General features: G+C 38.5%; 1 protein-coding gene across 1 annotated transcript; it reads right to left on the reverse strand.

Moving 5' to 3' along the window:
• Window positions 1-513: 513 nt before the first annotated feature.
• LOC148031776 (proteasome subunit alpha type-5) lies at window positions 514-22,973 on the reverse strand. Its single transcript, XM_087685438.1, has 9 exons — window positions 22,818-22,973; window positions 22,662-22,743; window positions 22,489-22,569; window positions 22,234-22,347; window positions 22,046-22,147; window positions 21,739-21,797; window positions 14,157-14,259; window positions 1,233-1,298; window positions 514-1,123 (listed from the first exon to the last, which is right to left on the reverse strand). Exons 1-9 carry the CDS (start codon window positions 22,829-22,831, stop codon window positions 1,025-1,027), a joined length of 720 nt encoding a protein of 239 aa, XP_087541564.1. The 5' UTR covers window positions 22,832-22,973; the 3' UTR covers window positions 514-1,024.
• Window positions 22,974-27,676: the final 4,703 nt, after the last annotated feature.

Genomic DNA, 27,676 nt, shown 5'->3' on the forward strand with positions numbered 1-27,676 from the left:
GACAATCAAAAGCTCAAAAAACTATTCACTAGGTTGCTTTCATAGTCACATGGCCCATCATATTTTAAACCTCAATTTGACAATCACAAGCTCCGAAAACTATCCTCAATGAGTTAGACATCATCAATATTGGGGTTGGACACCATCAATATTGCAATCCTTCCCAAATGTGCATGATATGATACCATTATGAGGTTTGAAGTGAACATAAAACGACGTGTTTTTCGCCTTTACTTTGCATGGTCAATTTGTGGCTAGATGAGTGTTCACAAAAGCTCAAGCAAGTGTCGCTATGGAGCACTTGATTTTGGACATAGTACCCATCTGTAATGTGAGCATCACTTCGCTATGCCATAGAACAACATACTCGTCTTTAGCAACCATGTGCTGTTGCTTATTGCATTAGCAAAAGGAGTTGCAGTTTTTTGTCTAAATTTGAACTTGCGTATGTGTACCATGTTACTATCTAGACTTAAAATTTTAAACATTCACATATGCTTAAAAGTCTGGTCGTTTTGGAAAGATAGAATATGCATCAAGCATTTCTGTCAATAGATTAGCACACCCAAGAAAATGCCAACAGGCACTTAAAACTGCTCAAATGGATAACAATCAATGAGCACAGCTTTAAAAAATGCGCCAAGTATTTTTTGCTTGTCAAATGGTCTTTGGTTGTGGAAGCAAGTCAGTTGAATCAAACTCTTAGGCTACCTCGAATTTTGGACTTCCCACACCTTACAGCTCATGATTTGAAAAGCATATTGAATACACAGAAGCTTAGAACACACATGCCTCTCCAGCTTCAGTTTTACTTGATTCCTTTCTTGTGCTGCAAAATGATTCATGTTCTTACCCAGCCAAGGGCAAGTATGTGAAGTCTCTTGCAGAATCTTTTTTCACTAGTCCATGTAAAATCCACAGTGAATTCCATAAACAGTTCTGCACTCAAAGTATTGTGAACTGAACCTGCTAGATATACCTCAATAATTAACTAGCTGAATTAACACTCTGAAAGTGCCCACACTCATGCAGTTAGCCTTGCAATCACAGCCTCCACCTCACTGGGGGTATACAAATGATAGGTTGGTGCAACTTTTGCAATGTCCACATTGGATGCAGTAACCTGTTCAAAACATAATACCATCTCAGTTCACCTTTACACACACTTGAACAAACTACCAAGAAACTCACATAAAGAAACTCAGCTGCATACATAACCCCATGAGTCTCACCTTTTCTTCCATAACCTGCTTCAAAGTTGAGAGGGCAAGTGTCTCAGCCTCCTCTAATGTCATGTCCTGACAATGAAGCCCACAAGCACACACAGTAAGCAGCTAAATACCTGAAGCCGCTTTGTCAGAAAAAGAGGCTGTGTGCACACTTTGGTGGTGACAGGTTTCACTTTATGTACCTCTACCAGGGGAGGAGAGGGGGATTTGTCAAAGAAAAGAGATTGTGCTTTTTGGTAGGAACAGGTTTCACTTCTTTTACTTCTGCAAGGGCAAAAGGGACTGGCTATATTTTTTGCGGGAGGCAGGGAGAAAAACAAAGGGAAGGGGGTTTTGGGAAGTCGGCAGCAGGGCAAGGGGAAACAAACGCACAGAGATACGTAGAGACAGATTGAAATTGATGAGGAACATAAAGATATTTTCTCTCGTGTTATGTCATATCTTCATAAAACGGTAACCATGAAACACATTTCTTCATTGTTTCATGTTTCACTAATGAAACATTTCAATATGCAACACTTTGTATGCCATTTCACTCCAAGGAAAAAGTAATTTTTATTAAAAACCTGCTGAATATATTTATTTTACACATTTCACTTGGCATGCACCCAAGGGTGAAATATTTCGCAGTTAACTTGGTTCATAACACTGAAATTGTAGGAAGTCAAAAAAACCATACAAAAGGATTTGTGTTATATGTCATGAGTCACTGAAAACAGGTTTTTATCTTACACTAAGGCTGACATACTCATGTGTATGTGTGAGTCATTAGATCATTATATATTAGTTTGGGTGTAAAGCCCTAACCATCTCAGCCCAGGGCCTTCTCATGTGTATGTGTGAGTCATTAGGTCATCGTATATTAGTTTGGTTGTAAAGCCCTCACCATCTCAGTCCAGTGCCTTCTGCACATGCATGATAATCCATCAAGACCCTTGCCTTTGCTAAATGAACAGCATGTCACAATTCATTCAGAGGCAGTCTATATCACTGTCCCCCAGCCATCCCAGTACATTCGATTTTGCCTTTGCTAAATGGACAGTATGTCACAGTTCATTCAGAGGCAGTCTATAGCACTGTCCCCCAGCCATCCCAGTAGATTCGATTTTGATAGCTACACTAGAATTGCTGGAAATAAATGAACTATTTACATATCAATCTAGGTTTTCTTAGACATGCTGGGCACAACATGCAATACAGAAACAAGACTGGTTATCAAATTTCACCGATTCAGAGTTATGTTCAGGGGCCTACTTTTGCTGCAATTAACATTCCTAGTGCTAAGGAAGAATCAACGTCAACTGGAAGTGAGGGTAAGTTGTCAGCCTCTGCACACACTCCCCATCTTACATTGAGGGGTGCTAAAAAAGGCATAAGACATGGTGCAATGTAAAATTGTAAGGTAAGCATGAGAAGAGCATGAGTATAAACATAGAATGAGTTCTCCACCCATGTTCCAACCATGATGTCATACAAATTCAAGCATGCTATCCTTGGACCATACTCTTAACATAGGAGGGATCCACCCACCATCAGGTGAGGAAACCTTAAAATCTAACGGAAAGAACAGTTATACATTGGCCAATATGGAATCTCAATCTAGATTTTGCTGTTTTGTCAAAACTTTTATGTCAAGAATGTCACGTGCAGATGGGAAATTTTCTCTCCCCTAAAACTTTGTGAGCTAATAGGCAAGGGATCCATGGACTCCTCGTTGACACTCAAATGAGATTGATTCATGATCTTAAGCCATCAAACTAGAAAGCTGATTATCCATTTTGTCATTACAAAGGGAATTCTAGAGGTCAGATCTAACAACCATGTACTCGAATATGGGAACGAATATTTGTAATTAGATAGTTCTACTTTTTGAAAAGCTGCAAAGCAATTAATAGATACAAAGATTATAAGTCGAAAAAGCTCAAAAAAATACATGCGTTCAGCCTAATGCACAATCTAGACAGACAGCACCTCTGAAATATGGATCAAATACATTCAAACTTGAACATATAGCCACAACCCATTGCATAGTATAGGCAAAGAAAGACTTCCTGGTAATATTACTAACAAATCCTCCTCATAAAGTCCCAAACACTTTTCAGCTGGTTGGAGCTTTCAGTTCACAAAAGTCACAACATGTCCTTCTAGATCCAAGCCTTGAACCTCACCCATGAGAATTTCTCCACAACCGCTTACTTTCCTTTGGTTGATTAGTTTGCTCTTAGAGGAAAAGCAAATAAAAAAGAATAGTGGTGTGGATGTCATAGCCTCTGAGCAGGTTTTTATGACACGACAAAAGGGCAAGGGCAGCCAAGCTAAAAATGCTCTGTAAAGCTCTGGAACATCAGGTACTTCATAGAGTAGCAAGAAACAGGGGACACGCAAGCCAAGAAGTGCAAGTGCCACTATTGTAAGAAGCCAATATACTACATCACTAAATGTAGAAAGCATATAGCCAAAGAGGATTCAAGAATGTTTGTTTCTGAAGCATATAGTCCGTGTCCTTTGTTGCACACATGGCCTATTGTTTTTACACATGCAATTATGACTCCTCTTGGCTAATAGAGCATTTAGCTCTACTCAGGATGCGAGCACATGGTTTTTTTTACAGTGATGCTTCCAAGCACATCACATCTCGCAGAGATTTGTTTTCTTTCGTTATCGCAACCCCAATTGGCAAGTCTGTACAGTGTACCAACAATGCATCATACCCTATTAGAGGCATTGGGGAGATTGTGTTGACAGCCATTGATGGCTCTATTCTCCGTTTGCAAGATACCTTATTTGTGCAAGGCATAAAGAAGAAATTGTTACCTATTTCTTCTTTAGCAAGGTGTGGTTTGCAGGTCACCTTTGATGATAATAGATGTATGGTTAGAGATAAAGAACATATGACTTTAGTTTTGACTGATACTCTGTCATGGCCTATATGTATTGAATGCTTTTTCAGTTGATCAGTTGGTCTATCTAGCGTCTACTCTCACTCCTGCTATGTCATAGGTAAAGTTATAGCATGCTCGTATAGGTAAAGTTATAGCATGCTCGTATGGGGCATGTAAACTATAGTAGTTTGATGCTTATGCAACGTACACAGATGCATGATGGTTTGCCTCTCTTGGAGAGACCTCCTGAGCATATATGCAAGGGGTGTACTTTGGGAAAAATGCATCGTTTTTCATTTCCCCGTGATGTTGCTTTTAGAGCAACTGTCAGATTACAAATTGTGCACTCAAATATATGTGGCCCTATGCAAACAAAGTCATTGGGTGGCTGTTACTATTTTGTCACTTTCATTGATGACTTTACTCGTTTTTGTTGAGTCTACTCTTTGGTGAAAAAGTAAAAAGTGTATGATGCATTTTTGGCCTTTGTAGCACTTGTTGAAAACCAATATGGCTACAAGGTAAAGACTCTCTGTTCGAACCGAGGGGGAGAATACGTGTCTTCTATACTGAATTCTTTTTTGAAGCAGAAGACATTGTTCATCAATACACTACTACTTATACTCCACAGCAAAATGAAGTTGCAAGGGGAAGAACCAATCACTCATGGAGATGCTAAAAGCAAAAAGTTTGCCACACAGTCTTTGGATAGAAGCAATTATGTGTGCTTGCTATGTTTTGAACAAGTGTCCCACCAAGGCATTAAAGAATGTCACGCCTTTTGAGGCTTGGAACAACCAAAAACCTTCTGTTGGACATTATCATACTTTTGGGTGTCTTGCAAATGCACACATTCCCAAGGTACTCATGAAGAAGTTAGATAACAAACCTACTAAATGCATTTTTGTGGGGTACAACAGTGAGAGCAAAGGATATAGATTATATGATCCTATATCTAAGAAGATATTTGTCAATAGGGATGTGGTTTTCAATGAAAAATCAGAATTATCCCTTGCTGGTTTTGAGACATATCAAGCTGCCAATTATGTATTTGAAGGGATGTTGCCCATTTCTTGTGGTGATATAGCTGGAGCTTCAACAAGTGAACTTAATGTTCAGCCAGTTGCTCAATTGGGTAATGCAAAAAATCAGCCCATGGCTGATTTGAATATTCAGCAAGATGCTGAATTTGAAATTCAATAAAAGCTTGTGCACAGTTCGGAGGCTAGCATATGCCTAGATGGTATTTGCAGACTGTAAAAGATAGTCGTTTGGATGCTCCTATTGCTGTTCGTACTAGAAGGCAAGCTCGTATGCATGATGGTGCACATACCATGGAGTTTGTTATGGTAGCAAACACACTTGATGATGAGAAGCCTGAATGTTTTGAGGATACACAACATAGTGTGCATTGGATGGCAGCAATGCAAGCTGAGTTTGATTCCATCATAAAAAATCAAACATGGGATTTAGTATCCTTGCCTATTGGGAAGAAGGCCATTGGTACAAAGTGGGTCTATAAGCTGAAAAGAAATGCAAATGGATCCATTGACAAATATAAGGCCAAGCTTGTGACCAAGGGCTATGCACAAAAGAAAGGCATTGACTATGAGGAGACATTTGCTCCTACATCCCGCATGACTACCATTAGGTCTATGGTTGCTTTGGCTGCCCATTATGGAGGGACTGTGCATCAACTTGATATAAAGACTGCATTTTTGCATGGGAAACTTCAAGAAGAAGTGTATGTACAACAACCCATTGGTTTTGCAATTGAGGGATCCGAACACTTCGTATGCAAGCTAGGAAAAGGCTTTATATGATTTGAAGCAAGCTCCTTGAGCTTGGTATGCAAAGATTGATGCCTTTTTACTCAGTCAAGGGTTCATAAAAGCTCATCAAAGTCTACCCCTTACGTATTCAAAGAGGGGAGATCCTTGTTGATCATGTGTCTATATGTTGATGATCTTTTGCTTACAAGGATGTGCTGATCAAATTACAGCATTCAAAAAAAATTTGCAGTGAACTTTTGAGATCCCAAATTTGGGGCCTTTGTACTATTATTTGGGCATTTAGTTCATTAATGATGCTAGAGGCATTGGATTGTCACAGTCTACATACATTGATAAACTTCTTGAGAGGTTTGGCTTACAGGATTGCAAGCCAATTTGTATATCAATGGAACCTGGACTAATACTGCCATTGCATGATGATAGTGGCTTGTTTGATATCCATACATATGCTCCAACAATTGGATGTCTTATTTACTTATGCAATACAAGACCAAACATACGGTTTATAGTTTCAGCCCTGAGATATATACATCAATCACGCATATCACATTAGCAAGCTGTCAAGCGTGTTTTCCATTACTTGTAGGGTACTAGGACTCTTGGATTGCTTTATGCCAAGAGGGGACCACTGCACTTACATGCTTACAGTGATTCTCATTGGGCTGGTGATTATGATTCTCGTCACTCCACTAGTGGTAATTGTTTCTTTCTTGGATCATCTTGCATCTCTTGGCTTAGCAAGAAACAATCCACCGATGCCACATCATCATGTGAAGCTGAATACAAGCCGGCTTTCACTACCACAGTTAAATGCGTATGGCTTAGACGCTTGTTATCTGATTTGGATTTATTTGTTGCGGAGTCTACTCCTTTGTTCACTGACAGTCAAAGTGCCATAGCAATGGCACGGAACCTAGTGTTTCATGTATGCACAAAACACATTGAGATCCACAATCACTTTGTCTGAGAGAGGCTACATGCAAGTGATATCAACCTTGTCTACTGTCCTACCACCAATAATGTGGCAAACATCTTCACCAAAGCTCTTCCTCGTGACAAATTTAAAGCATTTCGCAATGCTTTGAATTTGATCTCCTTTGGTGGATGACCCTTGTATCTTGATTACTCTTCACTCCAGGGGGGGTTGTTGGGTTTGATTCACGCCTAAACAAAGGAGTGCCGGTGATCTTCAATAGGACATTGGGGCACTTTTTACTCTCCATACGAGAGGTTTTTCCCCCCGACTTATTTCTCTTGTTTTATGTACCTATGTTACATAGTTTGGTACTTATAGTGTTTGACACTCTTCAGGTGTGAACACCCCCTTACAACCCTAAGGTTTAATGGTTGTACTTTAAACTTGCATATTACACTTCAAATTATTGCATTGGGTGTTGTGCTATCACACTCTCTTCACTTTCAATTGTACTTGCAACTAAGCTTGAGCTTCGATCCTTCTGCATTCTTTCACCTCTCACAAGGCCCGCCAAATCAAAGGATTGAATGGTATACCGACAATGGAACCATGAAACTAGCCTTACTTCTCAAAGGGGGTGGTAAAACCTATGATCAAGCACTTAATTACAACAATTAATAAATGAACATAAACTGAAATGCACACATTACTATCATAATCTTAAACATTGAACACCTTGGTGGCCCCAAAACTGGTGCCCCTTGCAGTATTTCTTTAAGTTGAATTACCAATGGATTGAGTACAAGCTGAGATTTCACAATCTCCTTTGTTGATCCAAAAGCCCCTTGCTGTATAAACGATCAACAAGGAATTTGGGCCAATTGCCCCTTGATTTGCACCCAAAACTTCCACAAATGAAGCCACCAACTAGCCAAATGCTGTTCCACAATGGATGAGTTGGCATCTGAAATCCCTAACAAATCCTTGAATTTCAAATGCTGATTTGAATGTACAATGCCTTTGACTAATGGCATAGGTCCCAAGGTGACTACTAAACCCTAATTTCTGCAAAAATTTAGGGTTTACAGCAGAATTCTTCCTACTATCCACCAAATCTGATTGAGAACACCTTCAATTGGCTGAAAAATGTTGAGCATGGCTGAGCACAAGGTAGGCAAGTTGAGAGAATGCTGAGATGAGAGAGAAATCTGAGATTCATCACGGCAAAAGTCCCAAATCTGATTGCTAACCTGTCAATTCTGCATTTGATGCAATTGACGCTTGTCCCAAAGCCCAAACATTCTCTCGCCTGATCAACATTGTTGTCACTAGCATCTAGTGAGACTTTCTCCATTGTCACATGCCTTCTGAAAGCCTTTGATGGCTGTCACCTGCAGCAATTGCTATTTCTACACAAGGAAAATAACCAGCAACCTTCTCTCTCTCCTCCCCCACAGCGCGCATACACTGAATGGCTCTCTCTCGGCCCCAAACAACCTTCTTCCCCATTGCATGGGAATTTTTGCCAAGTTGCAATCTTCCAATCACCTTTTCCAGCAATTCCCGACCAATTAATTATTTTTCAAAATTAATTAATTCTGAAAATTAATTTCAGCCCTTCTAACTCCACCCAAAAATAAAAATTCCCATCCACAATTAACTTAGCTAGGCCATTTGCAACCCTTAGTGGTCCCCAACCTTAATTGACCCTTAGAGTTGCATTAATTTTTTAATTAATGCTAGTCCCTTGTGTCACCGCTAACACTTAATGGCCAAATAACTCTCCTAGTGTCAAGAACTGACACAAACTGACAACCAAAGCCCAACTGATGTAACTTATCACAACTTTTACCTTGATATCCACCAACACCTTGAGGTCCTTGAACTATTACCATGAAATAACTGCCATGTGCATCACATGTACCTTACAACCTTGCACATTTGATAATTAGATTAATCTAATGTTACTAGCAAGATTAAAGCATCTAAAAATTTCACGTCCCTATGATAACATCCCTCATTGCACCCTCTTTATACTAGGACAACTTAGATCCTATGTCCATGGGGCAACAAACAACCTACATGCAATCATGCCAAGGCCAATAACTTATCATATACCTCTTCTACGAGAAAACAATACATTGGGGTGATCTAAAGATCTCAAGTATAAGGAGGAAAGAATAGGCCGAGATTTCTCATCTCAAACTCTCTAATCAGCACATACGACTTCTTGTAATGATCAAATTATGCAAGTAAGGATGGGATGACATGGGTCACCCAAATCGTCAACCAATATAAAGTAAAAGTCCACGTTGTACTCTAACCTTCAAAAGCAATGCTAGAAAAAAAAGTGGTCTAGCACTAGCTTGAGGCATTTGCTTCAAGCCATAGATAGCAGAAAAGAAAAGCATTCAATCCACTCATACTGAGCTTGAGGTATATGCTTCATGTGATAAAAAGGGCATTTCGCAAGTGGTAAAGATGATCCTCTTATCCTAAAACACTGAAAATTGGATGTGTTTAAATAAATCTCCTCATAAAGGACACCATAGGCCACCTATGATAGGAAGCCAATGTGATGATTATCCAAATGGTAGTCACCCCAACTATCAATGCAAACGTCCCTATAAGATCCAATCCTCCTAGGCAAATTCCTTGGCAACAAGTCTCACTTTGTGCTTCTCCAAGGTCCCGTCAACCCTATTCTCAGGGTCTTATAGACCTATCTAACCCAAATCACCTTCCTCTCTAGAGGACATGAAACCAAGTCCCAAGTTTGATTCCGCTAAATGGGATCCATCTCATTTGCATGGAGCCCTTGCAACCTACCATGTTAACGAGATGTTCCCAAATCTCCAAGCATAAGGAAGTGCAAGCAAATCCCTCTAAAAACAAGGCAAGTAAATATACATTTTTTAAGGACTCGAAAAGGTTGGGTTCAAATTTCATGCAAAGACTCCTTGAATATCTTACTTCTTTAAAAGTATATTGTAAATTATTCCTACAACATCCTCAACTGTGAGATTGCTATCAACTTGCAGGTAACAAATAGTGATAATGGCTCGAACATGCATGTCTTACAAATACTTCAAAGGTAAAAATCAAGGGCTTAATTAGTGATTGCAATTGAGGGAAAATCGTGCTAATCAAGCAAGCTCCAAGTTTTTGATGCATCGCGTTGAATGGTGGTCTTAATAGGTTTCCCGCCATGTTTCAAAAACCTCTCCTCCTTCACTATCCCTCCTTCTATGCTACCTCTTTGATGCCCAAGTTATTGCAAAGGTATTAAGGGCTTCCTTATCATGTACCCATAGTCTCTTGCATTTACACTTAGTGGTAGCCATGGAGGCTTTTCTACATGCATATGTCTTGCTTCTTTTCTTTTTCTAATTCTAAATTGGTCAATTAAAAAAATATGCACAAGCTTTTAATAATGATCACCAAGTTGGATTTGAATGCCCCTACTAGCTAAATCTTAGTATGCCCATTGAGCCCAAATGATAACCTTTTACCAAGAATAATACAAATCAAGCACAACATTTAACTAGAACTCAAGGGCTATTCAACCATAGCTCCGACCTTTGAAAAGGAGTGTCACATTCCATGCTCTATTTCTACATGTTTTGCTCGTTTTTTCTTTTGCTCAAAACTCTCTTAAACTTGCATTTTGCTCTATGAAAGAGCCTCCACAACAAAAGTATACTCCCTATCCTCCGAAATCCTATGCATAAGCGCATAGTTCATATGCAATGAACCAAGATGTTAGTAATGTCCCTATTAAGGGGTAGCCTCTAAAACGTCCTAAGTCTATCCTAGCAAGATATAGGAAATAAATGAATCCTCAACTCTTAGATAAGGCCAAAACCACATGGATTCGCATTGCCAATGCAAGCAACAAGAACAAGGGCTCATGCTACACAGCCTAGTGGAGTCATTATCTATTGTCATAGGCTTTCACTAACCTTCTTTGTGCATTGATTAGGTGGTAAGCTTCCTAGGATCAAATCAACGGCATTATTTCTTTGCCTTTGAAGAGATAACCCTCCCAAAGGCGCATTGATTTGAGAAACATCAAAGGTCTTCGAGATAGTTTATTTGTGCTCATTGAGAGAGTCTTCTAGTTCTTTATTTACATCTAGATAACTTTCAACTCCACAATTGGGACAAAATATGATGTGTGTCTATCATATCCTACATGTTGAGCTAAAAATGCATTAGCTTTATTAAAACAATCCCAAAACTTAATTAATCAACGAATTAAACATTTTATTAAAAAGAAATGCATTTTTAGAGAGTGTTCATGTCCCATGAGCACAAACCCTAATTGGAAGGATCCAAACTTTCTATAAATAGGCATACTTCCCTTCACTCGGTGATAATCACATTTTTGCAACTCGCACATGCCTTCTCTTTGTTCTCCACACCCTATACATAAAGATATCTCGGCCAAGCTGTTGCCCATTGCTATCTACTTATCGGTGTCTGATTTCCAACCCTCCCCAAGTGTTGGCAACTGTTGTTTGTTGCCTCCCAACCCTTCGTGTGCAACAAGCAACCTATTCTTCATTGTTGATTGCTACATCTATACCGGCCCAACCTAACATTGTCCATGTCACTAGCACGCTGCATTTGCTACTTAGAGTTACATTCTGTTCGCAAACGGATCCATATGGTACGATCTATCCAGTTTGGTCAAATGTGTACAATCTGTCCAATTCTCATCCCTTTTTTTTTTTGGATTTGGCGTTTTTCAAAAATCGGTTTTTGCATTTACCCTTCTCCACTTTATCCTCATTGACCTCTACCTGCACCTCATTTACCACCTCCTCTTCTTCTGCCTCTCTCTTATAAGCTCCTCTACTCCTCTCTCGAATCTGCTCCATCCACTTCTCTCCACCTCTCCATTCTCCTCTTCCTCTTGTGTCTCATGGCCTATGTGTAGCTCTATTTCTATTTCCTCTTTCTTTTACCTCCTCTTCTTTCCCTTCCCCTACTTCTACCTATATCTCCGTATTCTTTAACCCTATCGCAATGCCTAAGCCTCTTCATGGAGCCTTCATTTTACACACATCTCACTTTGAGTCTTAACCTTCAATTTCTTTTTGTATCTACTACTTTTTGTACTTGCCACTTGGCAGTTGTGACTTGCCATACGAAGATTCATGAATCATGATCCATCATTGCAAACTAGCTTCTTTTTTTATCTATAATACATGTTTTCAATCTTATAAATGAAATTGGACCTTGGAAACCACTTGTGACTAGAGTCTTGGATTTACATTTTGTCTCAACCTCTCATCATGTTCATGGCTTATTATTGAAAACTAAAGCAAAGACATTTATGGTTTATAAACTATATTAGTACTGGATGGATAATGCCTTATGACACTCTTATCTCATAGATAGCCACTCTCATGTTAAAACAAGTAATATTTACTAACCTAACCCTTAAATTTCTATGTATTTTTTAATGACTGTACAAAACAATGGATTTTATCCAACATTTTTTTGTGTATGTTTAATACCATACTAAGTCCACCAACTAGACAGATTGGACAAATCATATCTGACTACCCTGTTACTGCTATACGACCAACAACAGCCTGCATTTCCACTACCCAACCCCTCCCATGTCAGCATACTCCTGCATTTTGCTGTTCCAGGTGCCGCTCAGACTCCCACATTACCACTCATACCTGTATTTTGTTATTTCAGCCCCAATCTACCCGTCTATCACTCAGCTAGTCACACTTGGGCTGTGTTTGCTGCTGCCAAACATCCTCAGAGGCTGCCTTGCTATGTTTTGGGATCCATCAGGGTACAACACACTCTCTAGCTCATACGCTCTGCCCCGATCCTCGAGACATAAGAGTTTGGGGTTCATTATTCTTCACTACATAGTGTATTTGCTGCATTGAGCCTTGTATTCTATTTAGTATTCATTCATTAATCTTCATTGTATTCATTGTCTCTGAGTTACTCTAATCCTAATTGTGTTTTTATCAATCTATGTGTTTACCGTACGATTGGTTTTTTGTTTTTTGTGGTAGAGCATTTCTTTACACTACATTAGTGATGTCTTCCTACCCTTATGAGCTGAAATTGAATTGATCCTTATCATATCAGTACCACTTTACTCTTCTAGATCAAAGGTTGCCCAACGACAGCATCACACTAGCCTCCCATGTATACTTCATGGAAGTGATCAATGGATGCCTTTACTATCTTTTGTTGTCATAGCCAATGTGATTCTCTGACTACTTCACAGATTTCTATGAAGGAAGCTGCTCCACAATTACTTGTTTAAAACCAGTGTGTTCCATGCAAGAAGCTACTCCATGAATACTCCTTACTCCCCATGTTCGCCATCTCTCAACTCACTCTTTCTTCTTCCTCCTCACTTTTCTTTCTTCTCTCTCAGCTATACCTATGTAATTTCTGACATACTTGTACATGCTCATTTTAGAACATGCAGGACCCAGAAGAGTCTAGAGGTCAATTAACAGTAAAAGCCTGAGTATGGAGAGAGAGAGAGAGAGAGAGAGAGAGAGAGAGAGAGAAACTTTACGCATCCCAATGACACAAAAATAATTTTCCTACAGAAACTATGTAGCTTTTTGCTATGAAGATGTTATCTTCATGCTCCAAGAAATACAAAGAAAAGAATTTAATGCTGGTGGCTTCTGCTTCTCAAATCATGAGAACAGACCTATCATGACCCTCCTCATAGGAAGATTATACGCTACTAAAAGAGCTCTTTTACCTGTCATTCACAGCATAGACTGACAAATATTGGCTACCACTTCATCTCATTCCATGCTTTCTTGAAGGTGATACAAAAAACACTTTCCCTACCCCAATTATGCTTGTTTTGTTTTGTCTTCTGAGTCGGGTATGCACAACATACCGGAACTGTGTCACCTTTGAAAAATTTTACCTTTGTGCTAATATGCAAAGAGAAGAATTTTAACTTTATTGGCAACTTCTGCATCTCAACATTGATAGCAGATCAGACCTATCATAACCCTCCTCATAGAACAATCATATCCTCCTAAACAGACAGCTTATTGGCCATCTCAAACCATGAGAATGGACCCATTATAACCCTCCTCATAAAAGACAATACCTAGTAAAGGGCCCCTTGCTGTAGACAGCAAGATGTTTACTCTTCTAAGCTTGGGTTATAAACCCTGGAAAGATGACAAAAACGTGTTCATTCTCCTGAACTTGGTGTGAAAATAAAAAGATCATAGTCTGCTATAAAGATTAGGGACCAGCGCAGCATACAGCTGCATGTAATTTGTCAAAAAAAAAAAAAAAGGAAAACCAAGCACACCTTATTGTAATGCTCCTGGAGTGAAGTATCTGCTCCTTCTGAACCTGAGCCTATAGCCTTCCCATTGCACTGCCAGAATGTACCAGAAGGGTCTGTGTGGTACCTGAGGATCACCACATATTGCAAATTGTTGATATAATCAATTTTATATTTCATTTATAAAGCTGGCAGCGTTTATTGAGCACGGACACAGGATAAATGTGCAGTTCATAACATGCTCATAGACTTGGAGAATGTGCATCGTGTGATGAGATGAATGAATAAAAAGGAGCGAATAGAAAGTTGAAAGTGCAGAAATTTTAACCAATCTTTTAACTAATCCCTAGATGTACAGAGGAAAGCCTTCAATGTGACAGAAAATCAGTAAGCAATGAAAATGAGGAAGCATGGTGCACATCTCTTCTCGTTGTACTGCTGGTCTGAACTGAAGAAGAAATTTTTGGAAACTCTCAAGGACAAAGGCACCTAATCTGATGAGCTGGATCCTGTGATTAGTTCTCCAAGCTTTATGGCAAACCAAGCATTCATTGGACTGTAAGTGTCCTGTATTTTTGTCTGAGTCCAGTCACCCAATCACTGCCTACGCGGACATTGTCCAGTCCCCAAAAGCACCTCTTACTCCTCAACCTTTGTCCTCCAGTGAGCCTGAATTATGACTAGCATTGGATGATTTTCCATGCATCTTTTTGGTGTTATAGCCTACAGTTATAGCCTGCACAAGTTAGCGGAAAAGAGAGGCCAAGGACAACACAAAGAAGCTGTTGTGGATGGTAGGATGTGAGAGGGAGAGAGATAGAGACAGGGACAGAGAGAGCAAAGAGGGACAAGATAGTTGGGCCTGGAAGCAACAGAGACAAGGGCAAGAAAGGAGATGGGCCAGAACAAGAAGGTCGGGTACATGGAGGTAGCTCCACAAGGCTAGAAGGGGTGATTCATGAACAAAGACAAAGGAGAGGTTGACCTAAAGCACACGAGGGGTTAAGAAGAGAAGTCAAAGGTAGAGCTTAGGGCACACAAACCAGGCTGGATTGCAGCAATGCAGGTCGATCTTTCTAAAGTCTAAGCAAAAGAGGCACGAACAGTAAAGGGCACTTGTACAAATACCATTGTAAAAATTACACGATGCAGTATATAGAAACTGCACAAGGCATAGAGAGTGTAGGGACAGCTCTCTCTTGTGAAGTGATACTTCCCATAAATATGCTTAGTCTTTGCATGAAAGCCACAATTGTGAGTAAAAGCTATTGCAGTTTGACAGCACCATACAATGTGATAGGAAGCCTTTGTGAAATATGTCAATGTCCACACAACCTATAAAAGCCGCATAGCTTCTTGTGCCAAATAAAATAGTGCTTTGTATTAAGCTTCAGTTCAAGAAGCAGAAACATTTCCTTGCTCATTGCTTCCTCATGAAACAAGTTCATACCAAGGACAACAAACAAATTACCAATGACCGACTTTCTGGAGTCTAATCAACTCCCCAGTCTGCATCAGAATATCTAACTAGCTTCAATCCTGACCCATGAGTTTTCATAGGATATTGAAGAGTTGTCACATCCAATTAGACCTATCTAATGTTAGTACGGTACTAGTCAGACTGCAAAATCTTGAACATAGTCCCTCGTATCTATCCACAAGTCCTCCAAACAAAATAGTAGAACAAGATTAGCTTCTTGTTGGCAAGTGGTGGACTCCCCTCCTAGCCATTCCTTGAATTCATTCAGGACCACCGCCTTTTGAATTTTGTTGTGACATCTAGACATTATAGATATGCTCGAGAAGAAGCCACATAGCAGCAAATTGTGTCTTCAATAGCTTCTTCAACTTCAGGCCAAATGATAAATTGCAAATTATGGAGTCTTGTTGATGAAGCCAACAATCTTACAAGTGTCATCAACAATCCTCTTTGCCCATTCTAATTTGCTTATATCTTCCATGCATCTCGGCAATGAGAGGCATAAGGTGTCCATATTATGGATTGAAACTAGGCCTCAAGTTTCTACCCCATAGATCCACAATTCAAGACATTGATAAGGACCACTTGGATTATGTTTGGTGATGGACACTACCCATAATACAAAACATGTTCCTTACATGGATCATCTACTTTGTTACAATTTTACATGTAAGATGCAAGAATCGAGAGAATCGCATTATGAATCAAGAATCAAGACTCATTATTTACCTTGATCATGGCTTGCTAAATGTGTTTGTAAATGAAGGAACCTGTGATTTTCCTTCCCTTTGCTCCTAACAAATAAATGCCAAGATGACATGAGACAAGAATGCTAATAATCCCCCTTTTCAATCACAATGAATCACTCCATCTATCAAATAGAATGGAGCAACCTTGTTTGGCCTAACCAAACCACCCTCTTGAGCTAAAAATATCAAGTTTCATTGCTCATGTATTTGTTTTACACGTTTATGTGATATTTTTAGAAGGTTTTTGAGTTAAGGTATCATATTTGTTTAGTTTATTTATAGAGTACATCAATTATGTCTACAATACATATAATTTATTTATAGAGTACATCAATTATGTCTACAATACATATAATTTTTAGGTTCCCATCCCGATCCCTATCCCTCCTCTCCTATTTTTCTCAATCCCCAGCATCCTTGTCCCGGTCCTTCATTCCCACATCCTTCATGACTATGGATCACTTCCAACAAGTAACTCTACCTTTGGGGCACCAAGGATCACTACAACCAATTGGATGAGCTAAAATGGCACTATAGATTGGACCAAATGGGTCAAATGAGCTGTCTCATCTATCATACGTGGGCACTCCTAATTGTCATCTACTAGAAGATAGAAGTATGTGGCACTCTATTCAAATGGACCATACCCATATGTACCAACTCCAAAATATTACAAGCAAGATCATATAATACCGTACCATCAATGAAAACTGCTGAAAATATTGAACCAATAGCACAAAGATGACTACTACATTTCCAAAAACTTTAAGTTTCCCGAGATTGAAATTCTTGAAGTGTATCCTTTGCTTGAACTTGACATGTATATTTCTCAAAAAACTCTTCAAATTCATTATCAATGCAAGTAGCAAAGCTACGAGTCATACATATTTTGATACAGATAATTCATGAACTTTTGTAGTTGAAACATTAGCTTCTTCAATGTTAAGTACTACTCCCTTAGGCTTCTTGTCAACAACAAATTTGAATGCTTTTACCTTGTGATTGGTACCTTCTTCCTATCTGAACAGTTTTGAGATAATATAACCCTCCTTATAGCAATGACAAGTCAAGTCTTTGAGAGAATTTGACTTGGCCTTCCATTTTGGAAAAGAGAACAAAAAAGAGGTAGACCTCTCTCCAATGCTTGCTTTTCAATCAATGGAACATTCAATTTCTTCTTGCTTTGGCTTTGGAAGCATGTATATTCTCATGACTCTAATTGCCCTTAATTCAAGCCACACAATGTCTTGCTCAAGAATCAACATCACCAACTCATCCACTATTAGGACATTAGACTAAAGAGAAAGATTGTACTAACAACGTTGGAATAAGATTCAAGCAATTAGCAAGCAATTTATGATATGTTTCTTAATCAATGAAGGCCATCTCGTGGGCTATGCGTTGATGCCATTTGATCCACGATGCAAGCCTCCTAGGCATTTAAACTATGATCTATCACTAAATGCAATTGTTTCCCCTAGTGTCCTAGGCACTAAGTGACACTAGGCTTAGGGATTATTTAAGGGTTTCCTATGACAATTAGGCTGTTAGGATTTCATTTTTATTATTTGCAAACACTTCATACCTCATTAGCACATAAGTGTGGCATTATTCAGTGTGATCACCTTGAGCATTGTACTCTCCCTCACTCATTAATTCACTTCTCATTCGTGATCAAGTATCATTGTGCATTGATTGCTTCTTTCATTCTCATTCATTTTCCATTAAATTAATCCCACAATTGCTCCACACCTAGGGCAACAATGGTATCAAAGCAAAGTACCTTCATCATGCTCGATATTGCTCACGATCATTTTCCATGCAACCATTGCCATTGAGCGTCACACCTCGGCCAGCTGCCGCCCAAAAGCCATTGGCATCGCGTTAGCTTCGTCACCCTAACAAGTGGTTATCAACGGTTGGACACCAACATTTCGACCATTGTCGCTACCATTTGGTCTTATTTTTAATACTTCGCCAAGCTTGTCCGACACCCTGCCAATCTAATCCTTGCCTTGATTGCAAAAAAGGCTACGTCACATTCAAAAACCATTTGTGTGCTGCCACTCCTTGCCAAATCTCCTGCCTCCTACTACAAGTTTCATTGACATGCTAGCTTGGTCATAACATTGATCCACCCTGGTCTCACATGTCCCAAACAACACAACATGCCTAGTCTCCGCCTGCCTCCTTGCATCTCTTGCCAAAGCAACAAAATAATTGCCACGCTAGACCATCTGCCACACGTCCACCCATTTCATGGAGGGAAGTTTGTAGGCAATCTCATGGGCTGCACGTTGATACCCTTTGATCCATGATCCAAGCTTCCTAGGCATTTAACTGTCATTCAATGTAGTTGTTGCCCCTAGTGTCCTAGGCACTAAGTGACTAGTGCCCTACTAAGTGACACTAGGGTTAGGGTTTATTTTAGGGTTTCCCATGACGATTATATTGTTAAGGTTTCATTTTTATTATTTAAAGAAACTTCGTGCCTCATTAGCACATTAGTGTGGTATTATTCACTGTGATCGCCTTGAGCATTGTACTCTCTCTGACTTTAAAGAAACTTCATGCCTCATTAGCACATGAGTGTGGTATTATTCACTGTGATCGCCTTGAGCATTGTACTCTCTCACTTATTAACCCACTCCTCATTGTGATCGAGTATCATGTGCATTGATTAATTCTTTCATTCTCATTCATTTTTTGTTAAATTAATCGCACAATTGCTCCACGCTTAAATTAATCGCAAAATTGATCCATGCTTGGGCCAACAATCAAGATATGTCTGACGAATAGTTGTCACTTTATTCTCTACAAAAGCTTACTTTCAGCAATTATTCAACTATACGTCTCCTTCAACTTTTACCTCATTAAACACAAGCTCAAGCAACACTTGCCTTTGATTTGGCATGCACTTGTATCTTGCCCTTGTAGTATTCCATGAACCTCAAGAAGACTTATATGTTAAAAATTGATAGACAATTTTACTTCAAAGAGAATTAATAAGAATGGCATAAGAATGGGCTTCTTTAATATCACAATCATTTTGCTACTCCTAGGTTAGGTTACTTCATCTCCAAATGCTCATGATTGAGTGCCAAAAACATGTAGCCAACATCCACTCGCCACAAGAATGGGTTTGATCTTTGTCTTCTAAGTAAAGAAACTTTCCATTAGTTTGGACTCCTTGTCAAGTGTCCAAATGACTACCTTGAAATGCAACAATCTTCATCAATTCAAATGAGGATAAATGCACTTGCACACAAAATAGATGCACACGCAAGGATTCCAACAAGAATAGCATACACATGCACAAGAGGATCTCTAGTAGCTTTGCCACCATCGTTGGAAATATGCAAAAACAAAGTGTAAAAAACATCAAAATAGCAATTTATGATTACAAGCCACCCCTATGAGAGGTTCTATAGATTCAAAGCCACAATTGAATCCCACTGTAGAGACTTGATTCGAAAGATCCAATAATAACAAAGAGATGATGGCTACAATGTGGAGAGTGTTTGCATGCAAAGTTTCAATGGACACTCTCATACTAGATTAAGAGAAGGATAGATTGGGCTATGAGATCAAAATTTACAACTGGGAAATTATTAACAATGGAGCAACTAATGTTGTCTTCAAAAATAGCTTTAAACTCCACCAAGAAGACCAACACAATTTTAACTTAAATCAAATATGAAAGACTCCAAACATGAGAGTTGTTTGCTACAAGTTGAGATGCTTCTCTTCAGAAATGCAAATCACAGCCATACATAGAGACAAGCTTGTATAGAGGATGAGAGATGTGAAGGGAAACAATCCAACATCTAACAACTAATGGCTTGCATGCATGTTTCACCTTTTGGAAAAAGCTTCAGTCATGTCTATTCAGTTGTGCCACATGGCACATTTAAGAGACTATTCATGTGTGTGTAGCACAAACACACAAAGAAACAACTTTTATATGAACTCTATTCTCTACTACACTTCACACATTTGATGCCCAATAGGATGTAAAGGTCTCCACATCCTTCAATGCAATGGTTATAGTCTCCACATTCTTAAGTGAGACAATGTTCCACTTTCTTTTAGCAAGGACGTGGACTCCTCCAAAAAATGTAGATTAATCATGAAGGGTTTATAGATCTATGCACTTGAGCATGTGAGATACAATGACTACCTTAGTAATTGTATTGCATGATTTAAGGTTTAGCATGCCATATTCAATGACTAAACCCAAGCATCTACATCTAAAGAACTGCATATGAATACTATAACTAAACACCAAAAAAAAAAGGGGGGACTTAGAATCTCAACTGGGTCATGGAAGACACTATTATTGTCACCTTATGACAAGAAAGAAAGAGTTAGGAAGCTCTCAATCACAATTCACTTCGCACATAGAAGTGAATGATGAATTAGGGAGCCTCCCCTGCAACTTGTTAACAAACATAACTAAACCCAAGCATCTACATCTCAAGAACCACATATGAATACTATAACTAAACACCAAAAAAAAGGGGGGACTTAGAATCTCAACTAGGTCATCGAAGACACTATTATTGTCACCTTATGACAAGAAAGAAAGAGTTAGGAAGCTCTCAATCACTTTGCACATAGAAGTGAATGATGAATTAGGCAGCCTCCCTTGCAACTTGTTAGCAAACATACTATTCTTGTCTTATTATGCAATCCATCTCCTACTTGTGAGCCTTCATGAAAGTCTAGCAAGGATATTTAGAGCTTCATCGCTCTCTATCTGTCCATCTTTTGTGTATGGCAACAATGGTCAACCTAGGCAAATCAAGTGGAGATCTCAAATATTTCCATTGCATTACTACCTTGCCCATGGCCTGCCTATGCCTACCCACCATTTTACCAACATGTTACACGGCACTCCAGCAGCAATCACCTCCCTTCTTCTGAATTTCATGGCCAATGCAAAATGGGTGACACATTTTCACAATGGGCAGCCTCTCTTTAGGCAAGGCCTGACATGTCCAAGTCAGCAACATTGATAGATGTCGACAACATTGCTAGTGGTTCATGGGCAGCATTCCTTCTCAAACACAGCCCTTTCTTTGCATATTTCAAAAGATCCACTATGATTGGCATGAGTGTTTGGATGGGGAGAACAACCAAGCTCACGAGGACTGCCGTGAACACCTACAAGACCATGAGCCTTTACTATCGTATGAGCACAGTAGCCATGCTATAATGCTATAATGCTATAATTATATATCTTAATTTAACATCATGCAAGAGTCTATTGTCTTGACCTTCACATCCACTGGTCTGTTGCACATGGAACACAAATCTCTCAGACTTGGAGCCTAAACAAAACTCTACATTTAAAGGGGAAACGGTCAATACTTACAAACTAGGTCCATGCTCATCATAACCAGCAATAAGAAGCGAGACTCCAAAAGGACGTGACTGCATAAAGTCATTATTATTCACCAGATTAGTAAGCAACCATTTCGCTTTCATATTCAAAATCAATATTTTTTTGACAAATATAAAGAAACAAGTTTAGCTTGAAGGTAAAGGTAAAGGACATGCAAACTTTGGATGTGTGCACCATAATTGTAGGAGAGGGGAAGGTCAAAGATAACCAACCAAGGTAATGATTACAAGACAATAAAATGCTCATCCAAACAAAGCAAGTGGCATAATCTACCTACCATTGACTCGTCATCACCTTCCCCAAAACGTAATGCAAGGTCACACAAAGCTTGAGTCATAGACTCCACTCCCATAGGCTCATTATATGAAAACCTGTGATTCTGCAAAAAAATAAAGATGTCAACGTAATATGATAAAGAAATGACTGGCATTCCATTGCCAATGCCCAAAGTGGTGGCTGATATACCTGTGTCTCCACTCGAGCATGTTCAACCAACGTTCTTGCATCTGCAGTCAGTCCACTCATAGCACATCCGATATGGGAATCTATTTCCATAATCTTCTCTACACTGCTTGGTTCCTGCGTTGCATGAAGGTTGCAGATCATTTAATTTCTTACACACTGAAACTGCCGGAAGCTGGATCACTGGCAAATATACTGCTGAAATGCATGATCAACACAATAAATACCGGTACAAGCAGCGAACATGAAGGACATTACCAACAACGGAGATGTGATTCGTTTTTCGACGGCTAAGACGACACCTTCCTTGGTTTTCAGACCAACTGCAGTCGATCCAAGCTGTACCGACACAGTAGAATTGTCTGTCACACAAGCAAGAATCCTAAAGATCTCCGATTTCTCAAGACATGCGATCGAATGGACAAGCGTACCTTAATAGCCTCGATGGCATACTCGACTTGAAACAGGCGCCCTTCCGGAGAGAATGTGTTCACCCCGCGATCATACTCGCTCCTGCGCACAAGCACCGCGCATCAGAAGCAACACTACCACCATTAAAAGACAGCTAACCGAATTGCTTCCCTCACCTTGTTAGGAACATGCTGGCGATGGCTGGCTGAAGGGAATGCGAGTGTGTCTTGTTCCTCAAGGCTCTCGAGCCTTTACAACTGACGTGGGGAAAGCCCTACGATTTGGGTACTCTTCGTAGGTATAGGAAGTTGCACGCAAAATACAAAATGGAGATAGGCACCAATACAAAATACAAATACAATGTGAACAAGTGACGTGCTTAACCCTTTACTAGGTGCCTAGCCAACATTGTTAGCTAGGCTTGCTAGTTGCATCTTGCACTTGTAGTGTATGAAAAATCACAAGGTTTCATCTTAATTCTTCATGTTTTTGTGAGAAATTGAAGTAATCGAGTAGAACAAACAGCACACTTCACCCATAATAATATGCAAAACCACAATAAATATCATAAGGCATAAACGATTACACTTTTAAAAGCTCAAATACATTTTTAACAAATTGAAAACTCTATATGGCTACAGAAGTGTGAAGTTGGTGTGGGAACATATGTCGCCACATGGACATTGAATCCACATCCTTCTTTGCAAACTAACTAACACTTGATACTCTACACTTAGTTTCCTCCTGAGGTTGGCACTTAAGCTGGATCTTACCATTGGTTAACACATTTCACAACTTGATGCATATCTTACGTGGCAATATGATTCATGGCCAAATGAGTCCTTGAAAAACAAACCATGAGAGACCCCAAAACCATTATGAAGCATTTGTATTATTAATAGTCAATGTATTACTTCACACCTAGATTCTCTTGGCACTTCGCACCAATGTTCTCCTAGCACTTTGTGTTGGTGTTTAACTAGGTTCGAAGGTACACGTTTCATGTGGCAAGATACTAACATTACATGGATTTGACAACCCATAAACTATATGGAGAGTTGCTTCTTTTTCTTTCTCATCGTACACACATGTTTATGTATCAGTCATTCAAAACAAAACCATGGATATTTTTAAATTTACCAACAATTCTCTATGGCATTTGATTACAATATGTTTGTTGTCTTAGATATTTGTACCATGAGAATGATTGAATATTGAATATATTTGTTTACAAGGGGGAGGATTACGTATTTGGTATGTGATGAAGGTTCATACAGAGGACAAGTTAGTAGCTCTAACATTTTAGGGGCTGATGGCTTCTAGGTTTGTTGGATGGGATTGTTAGGTCTGAGAGGGGCATTATTGTTTTGGGGAGAGCTAGGATTTGGGTTTAATTTGGCATTTTGGGGGCTTGCGGATTATGACTTGAGTTTTGAGGCACATGAAAGAGGGCATCAAAACTTAGGGAGATTAGTATTTTTAGGTGGTGAGCTAAGCTTGGTGGAGGGTCACACACATATAATATAACTAATTTAATAATTATTATAATTAATTAATTAATTAATACACTATAAACATATTATAAATACACTAATTAATGTACTTACCATGTGGTGATGGAAAATTTTTACATTTGACTTACTTACACACACACACACACATGCATCATTAACATATCTATAGTATGGTAACAATAAAATAAAAAAACATATAAAATATGTATTAATGTATTTTATAATCTATTTTATATACACACACATGCATATAGAGTATTATAAGTAGATTAAATTTTATAATAATATATATTATATATATGCATATTATATGTATACGTAAATGTATATTCATATTATGTAATATGTATTATATATATTAATAAGTATTAAATCTGTGTGTGTGTGTGTGTGTACATTTATTATTGTATATTTTTAATTATATAAACATACATATAAATATTTATATAATATTATGATAGATATATAAATGTGTATTATATTGTTAGAATATATGTTTATATAAATATATATTATTGTATATACTTTAAATTATTTTTATATTATTAATATATGTTTGTTATTATATATCTCTTGTTAATATTACTATGTATACATTATGTCTATTATCATATGCCTATATATACATTTATGTATCTAGACATTTATGTATACATATAAATATATACATACGTCTATGTATGAATATTGCCTACGTATATGTTTGTGTATCTATACATTTACGCATATATACAAATATATACATATGTCTATGTATGAACCAATGGCTCATACGGGTGATACTTCCAGAGTTTCAATGTCAATGCTCGTTGCCCTTACCCTTTCCTTTACACTAGCCATAGGCTCTCTTCATTTTGCATTTGTGCTTATGGGACAACCCGTTCAAAACAACACCTTCTTCCTCTCTCTACAAAAGGTGGGTTGGGCAGTAGGTTGCCACGTGGTTGTCTCAAGGGGAAAACAAATGATGTGGAAGTCCAAGGGACCGCCCAGGGGAGGTGCGCACTTTGCATGCCACGTGGCAATTTAGATAGGAAGTGTGGGGGGCTTGCAGGTGCTACATGGTGCCCTCGACCTCTTGCTAATAAATAGAAAAGATTCATAGTGATACATGCATGTACATTACATCCACATCCTTCTTTGCAAACTAACATTCACACAAAGAGTAAATGCAACTTTTCGCAACATAGTAGGACATGGCCATTTCACTTGAGGATATTGGAAGGGCCCTTATTAGGTCAAAGAAAGAGGTCAATGGGCATCTTATTCTACAAATCCACAATGAGTTCATGTATTCAAGGTCTCAACCATATAGAATACTAAACTCTAAACTACTCATTACCATGCCACAATGCATGTTATCAATATCATTGCCACAATTAATTTCCACACAATCCATGGTTCTATTTGTTGGTGGGCTTCCATATCCAAGTTCAATTCAAAAAGAAATTGCATCTAGGCTCTAAAATTAATATACCATGAGTATAAAAGGCTCATGAAATATTGATCATAAAAACCAATTCCTAACATGGTTGTTCTTCCATTCGACATCTTTCATGTAGTAGAAACTTCCTCTCTCAATATCTCCCCATGTTACAAGTAACCTTACTAATCTACAAAATATATTAATCACAACAATTTATATATAACCCTGTATGGAAAGTGAGATGTATGAATTTAGGAAGGTGTCACAATGCATGATTCATATATAGGATTGTGCATTACTATCACATATATTAATGTGAGAAATATAATTTATCAAATTTGTAAGCTTGCATATGATATAGGTCAACAACGAGAGAGAAAGTCTATTGTACATGGAAGATGTTAAATGTGAGGAAAAACATGGTAGGGAATAGTTTTATGAGCTATATTCACAAGCCTTTATATAGGATTGTGCGTTACTATCACATATATTAATGTGAGAAATATAATTTATCAAATTTGTAAGCTTGCATATGATATAGGTCAACAATGAGAGAGAATGTCTATTGTACATGGAAGATGTTAAATGTGAGGAAAAACATGGTAGGGAATAGTTTTATGAGCTATATTCACAAGCCTTTTATATGTAATGCTTCATGCTAGACCCACATTAAGTTAGGCATGTCATTGATATAGATAAGTGTTTCACTTTTACATATTCTGATACCCATAGAAATTAAGTGGCTCACTTAAATATTCTATTCAACTACACACAAAATATGAAACTTACATAAGACTCCTACATACTAGACATTGCACATATAAGATATATCATCCATGCATACACTTACGCAAACAACATGATACCATCAACTTTAAGAACAATTTATTACTTACTTATATTCCTCACAGGTGATTGTAAGAAATCAAACTATTTTATTATTTACATAGTTTATTATCTATTTCAGTTGCATCATAAGTAACTAAAAGGTGTCAAAAACTCTCTCCATGACATTTTGTGATGCGTTTAGAAACCATGTGCCCATGTGGTGATGCGTGCATATAAAGATCTCTATTCATATGACCCATGTTTATTCCTTATTAAATGTGCACATTGGCCTCAATGGGAATCAAATCCTAAGCATAATCAAAGTAGTATGCCCACTAAGAAAATAGCTCCCTCAGTCCAACCAAGCAAAATGCCACAATGCTCATTGGTTGGTTGAAGGGGTGAATCTAAATCAATAACAACAATCCCAACATGGGTTTCAAAACTCCTTGCTATAATAACACTTCTCTCCCTACATGTTTTCACACTTGATCGAATTACAACTCTATGTGAACTAAAAATCCAATGAAACATCAACCTTATGCAAAACAAATACACATAGAGAGAAATGCATGTAGTTTAAAATCAAGAGACATAGACTAATGCACATACTTTTACTACTTATGGTATGATTTTTACTATTTAAATTTTAAAAAAATAGAGTGAAGTACACCAATTGTTTACAACAAAATTTGTGTGTGCACGTTTTCAATTTTTACAACAAAGGCTCTCTCTCTCTCTCTCTCTCTCTCTCTCTCTCTCTCTCTCTCTCTCTCTCTCTCTCACACACACACACACACACACACACACACACACATAAAGGGTAATTGTATTTATTAGTGAAAAAGTTTTGGGGTAAAAGGCCCTTGGGCCTGCCCGTGTACAGTGACTGCCTATATTCTTTATTCATATATATATGAAAGTGCAATAAGGCTGTCATAACATTGTTGACAGCACCTACATTGTGTGTGCTCTTCTCTCCCGCGTCTCCTGCATCCCTTTCAATTTGTATCAGAGCATGTCCTTCGCGAGCACGTCCCGGCCTTCCCCAACATCTACACGAGGTATGAGAACTTGCTTCTCACTCAATTCTTAGCCATTCTTTGTCATGAACAACAAGGTTTCATTAAAAGGCAGCCATAGCTTCCATCATTGAACCTTGTTCTCTTCACCTCTTGCTTGGACTTGTCCTAGGCTTGTATAGGCCTATTATAGGTCTTCATTGGACTCTTGCTTATCCCTTACCCACCCTAATTTGGCCCCTCAA

The sequence above is a fragment of the Lygodium microphyllum genome, chromosome 9 (genome assembly GCF_053477565.2).
Source record: "Lygodium microphyllum isolate KBCC chromosome 9, Lygodium_microphyllum_v1.1.10, whole genome shotgun sequence".
In the NCBI taxonomy this organism is placed as follows: Eukaryota; Viridiplantae; Streptophyta; class Polypodiopsida; order Schizaeales; family Lygodiaceae; genus Lygodium; species Lygodium microphyllum.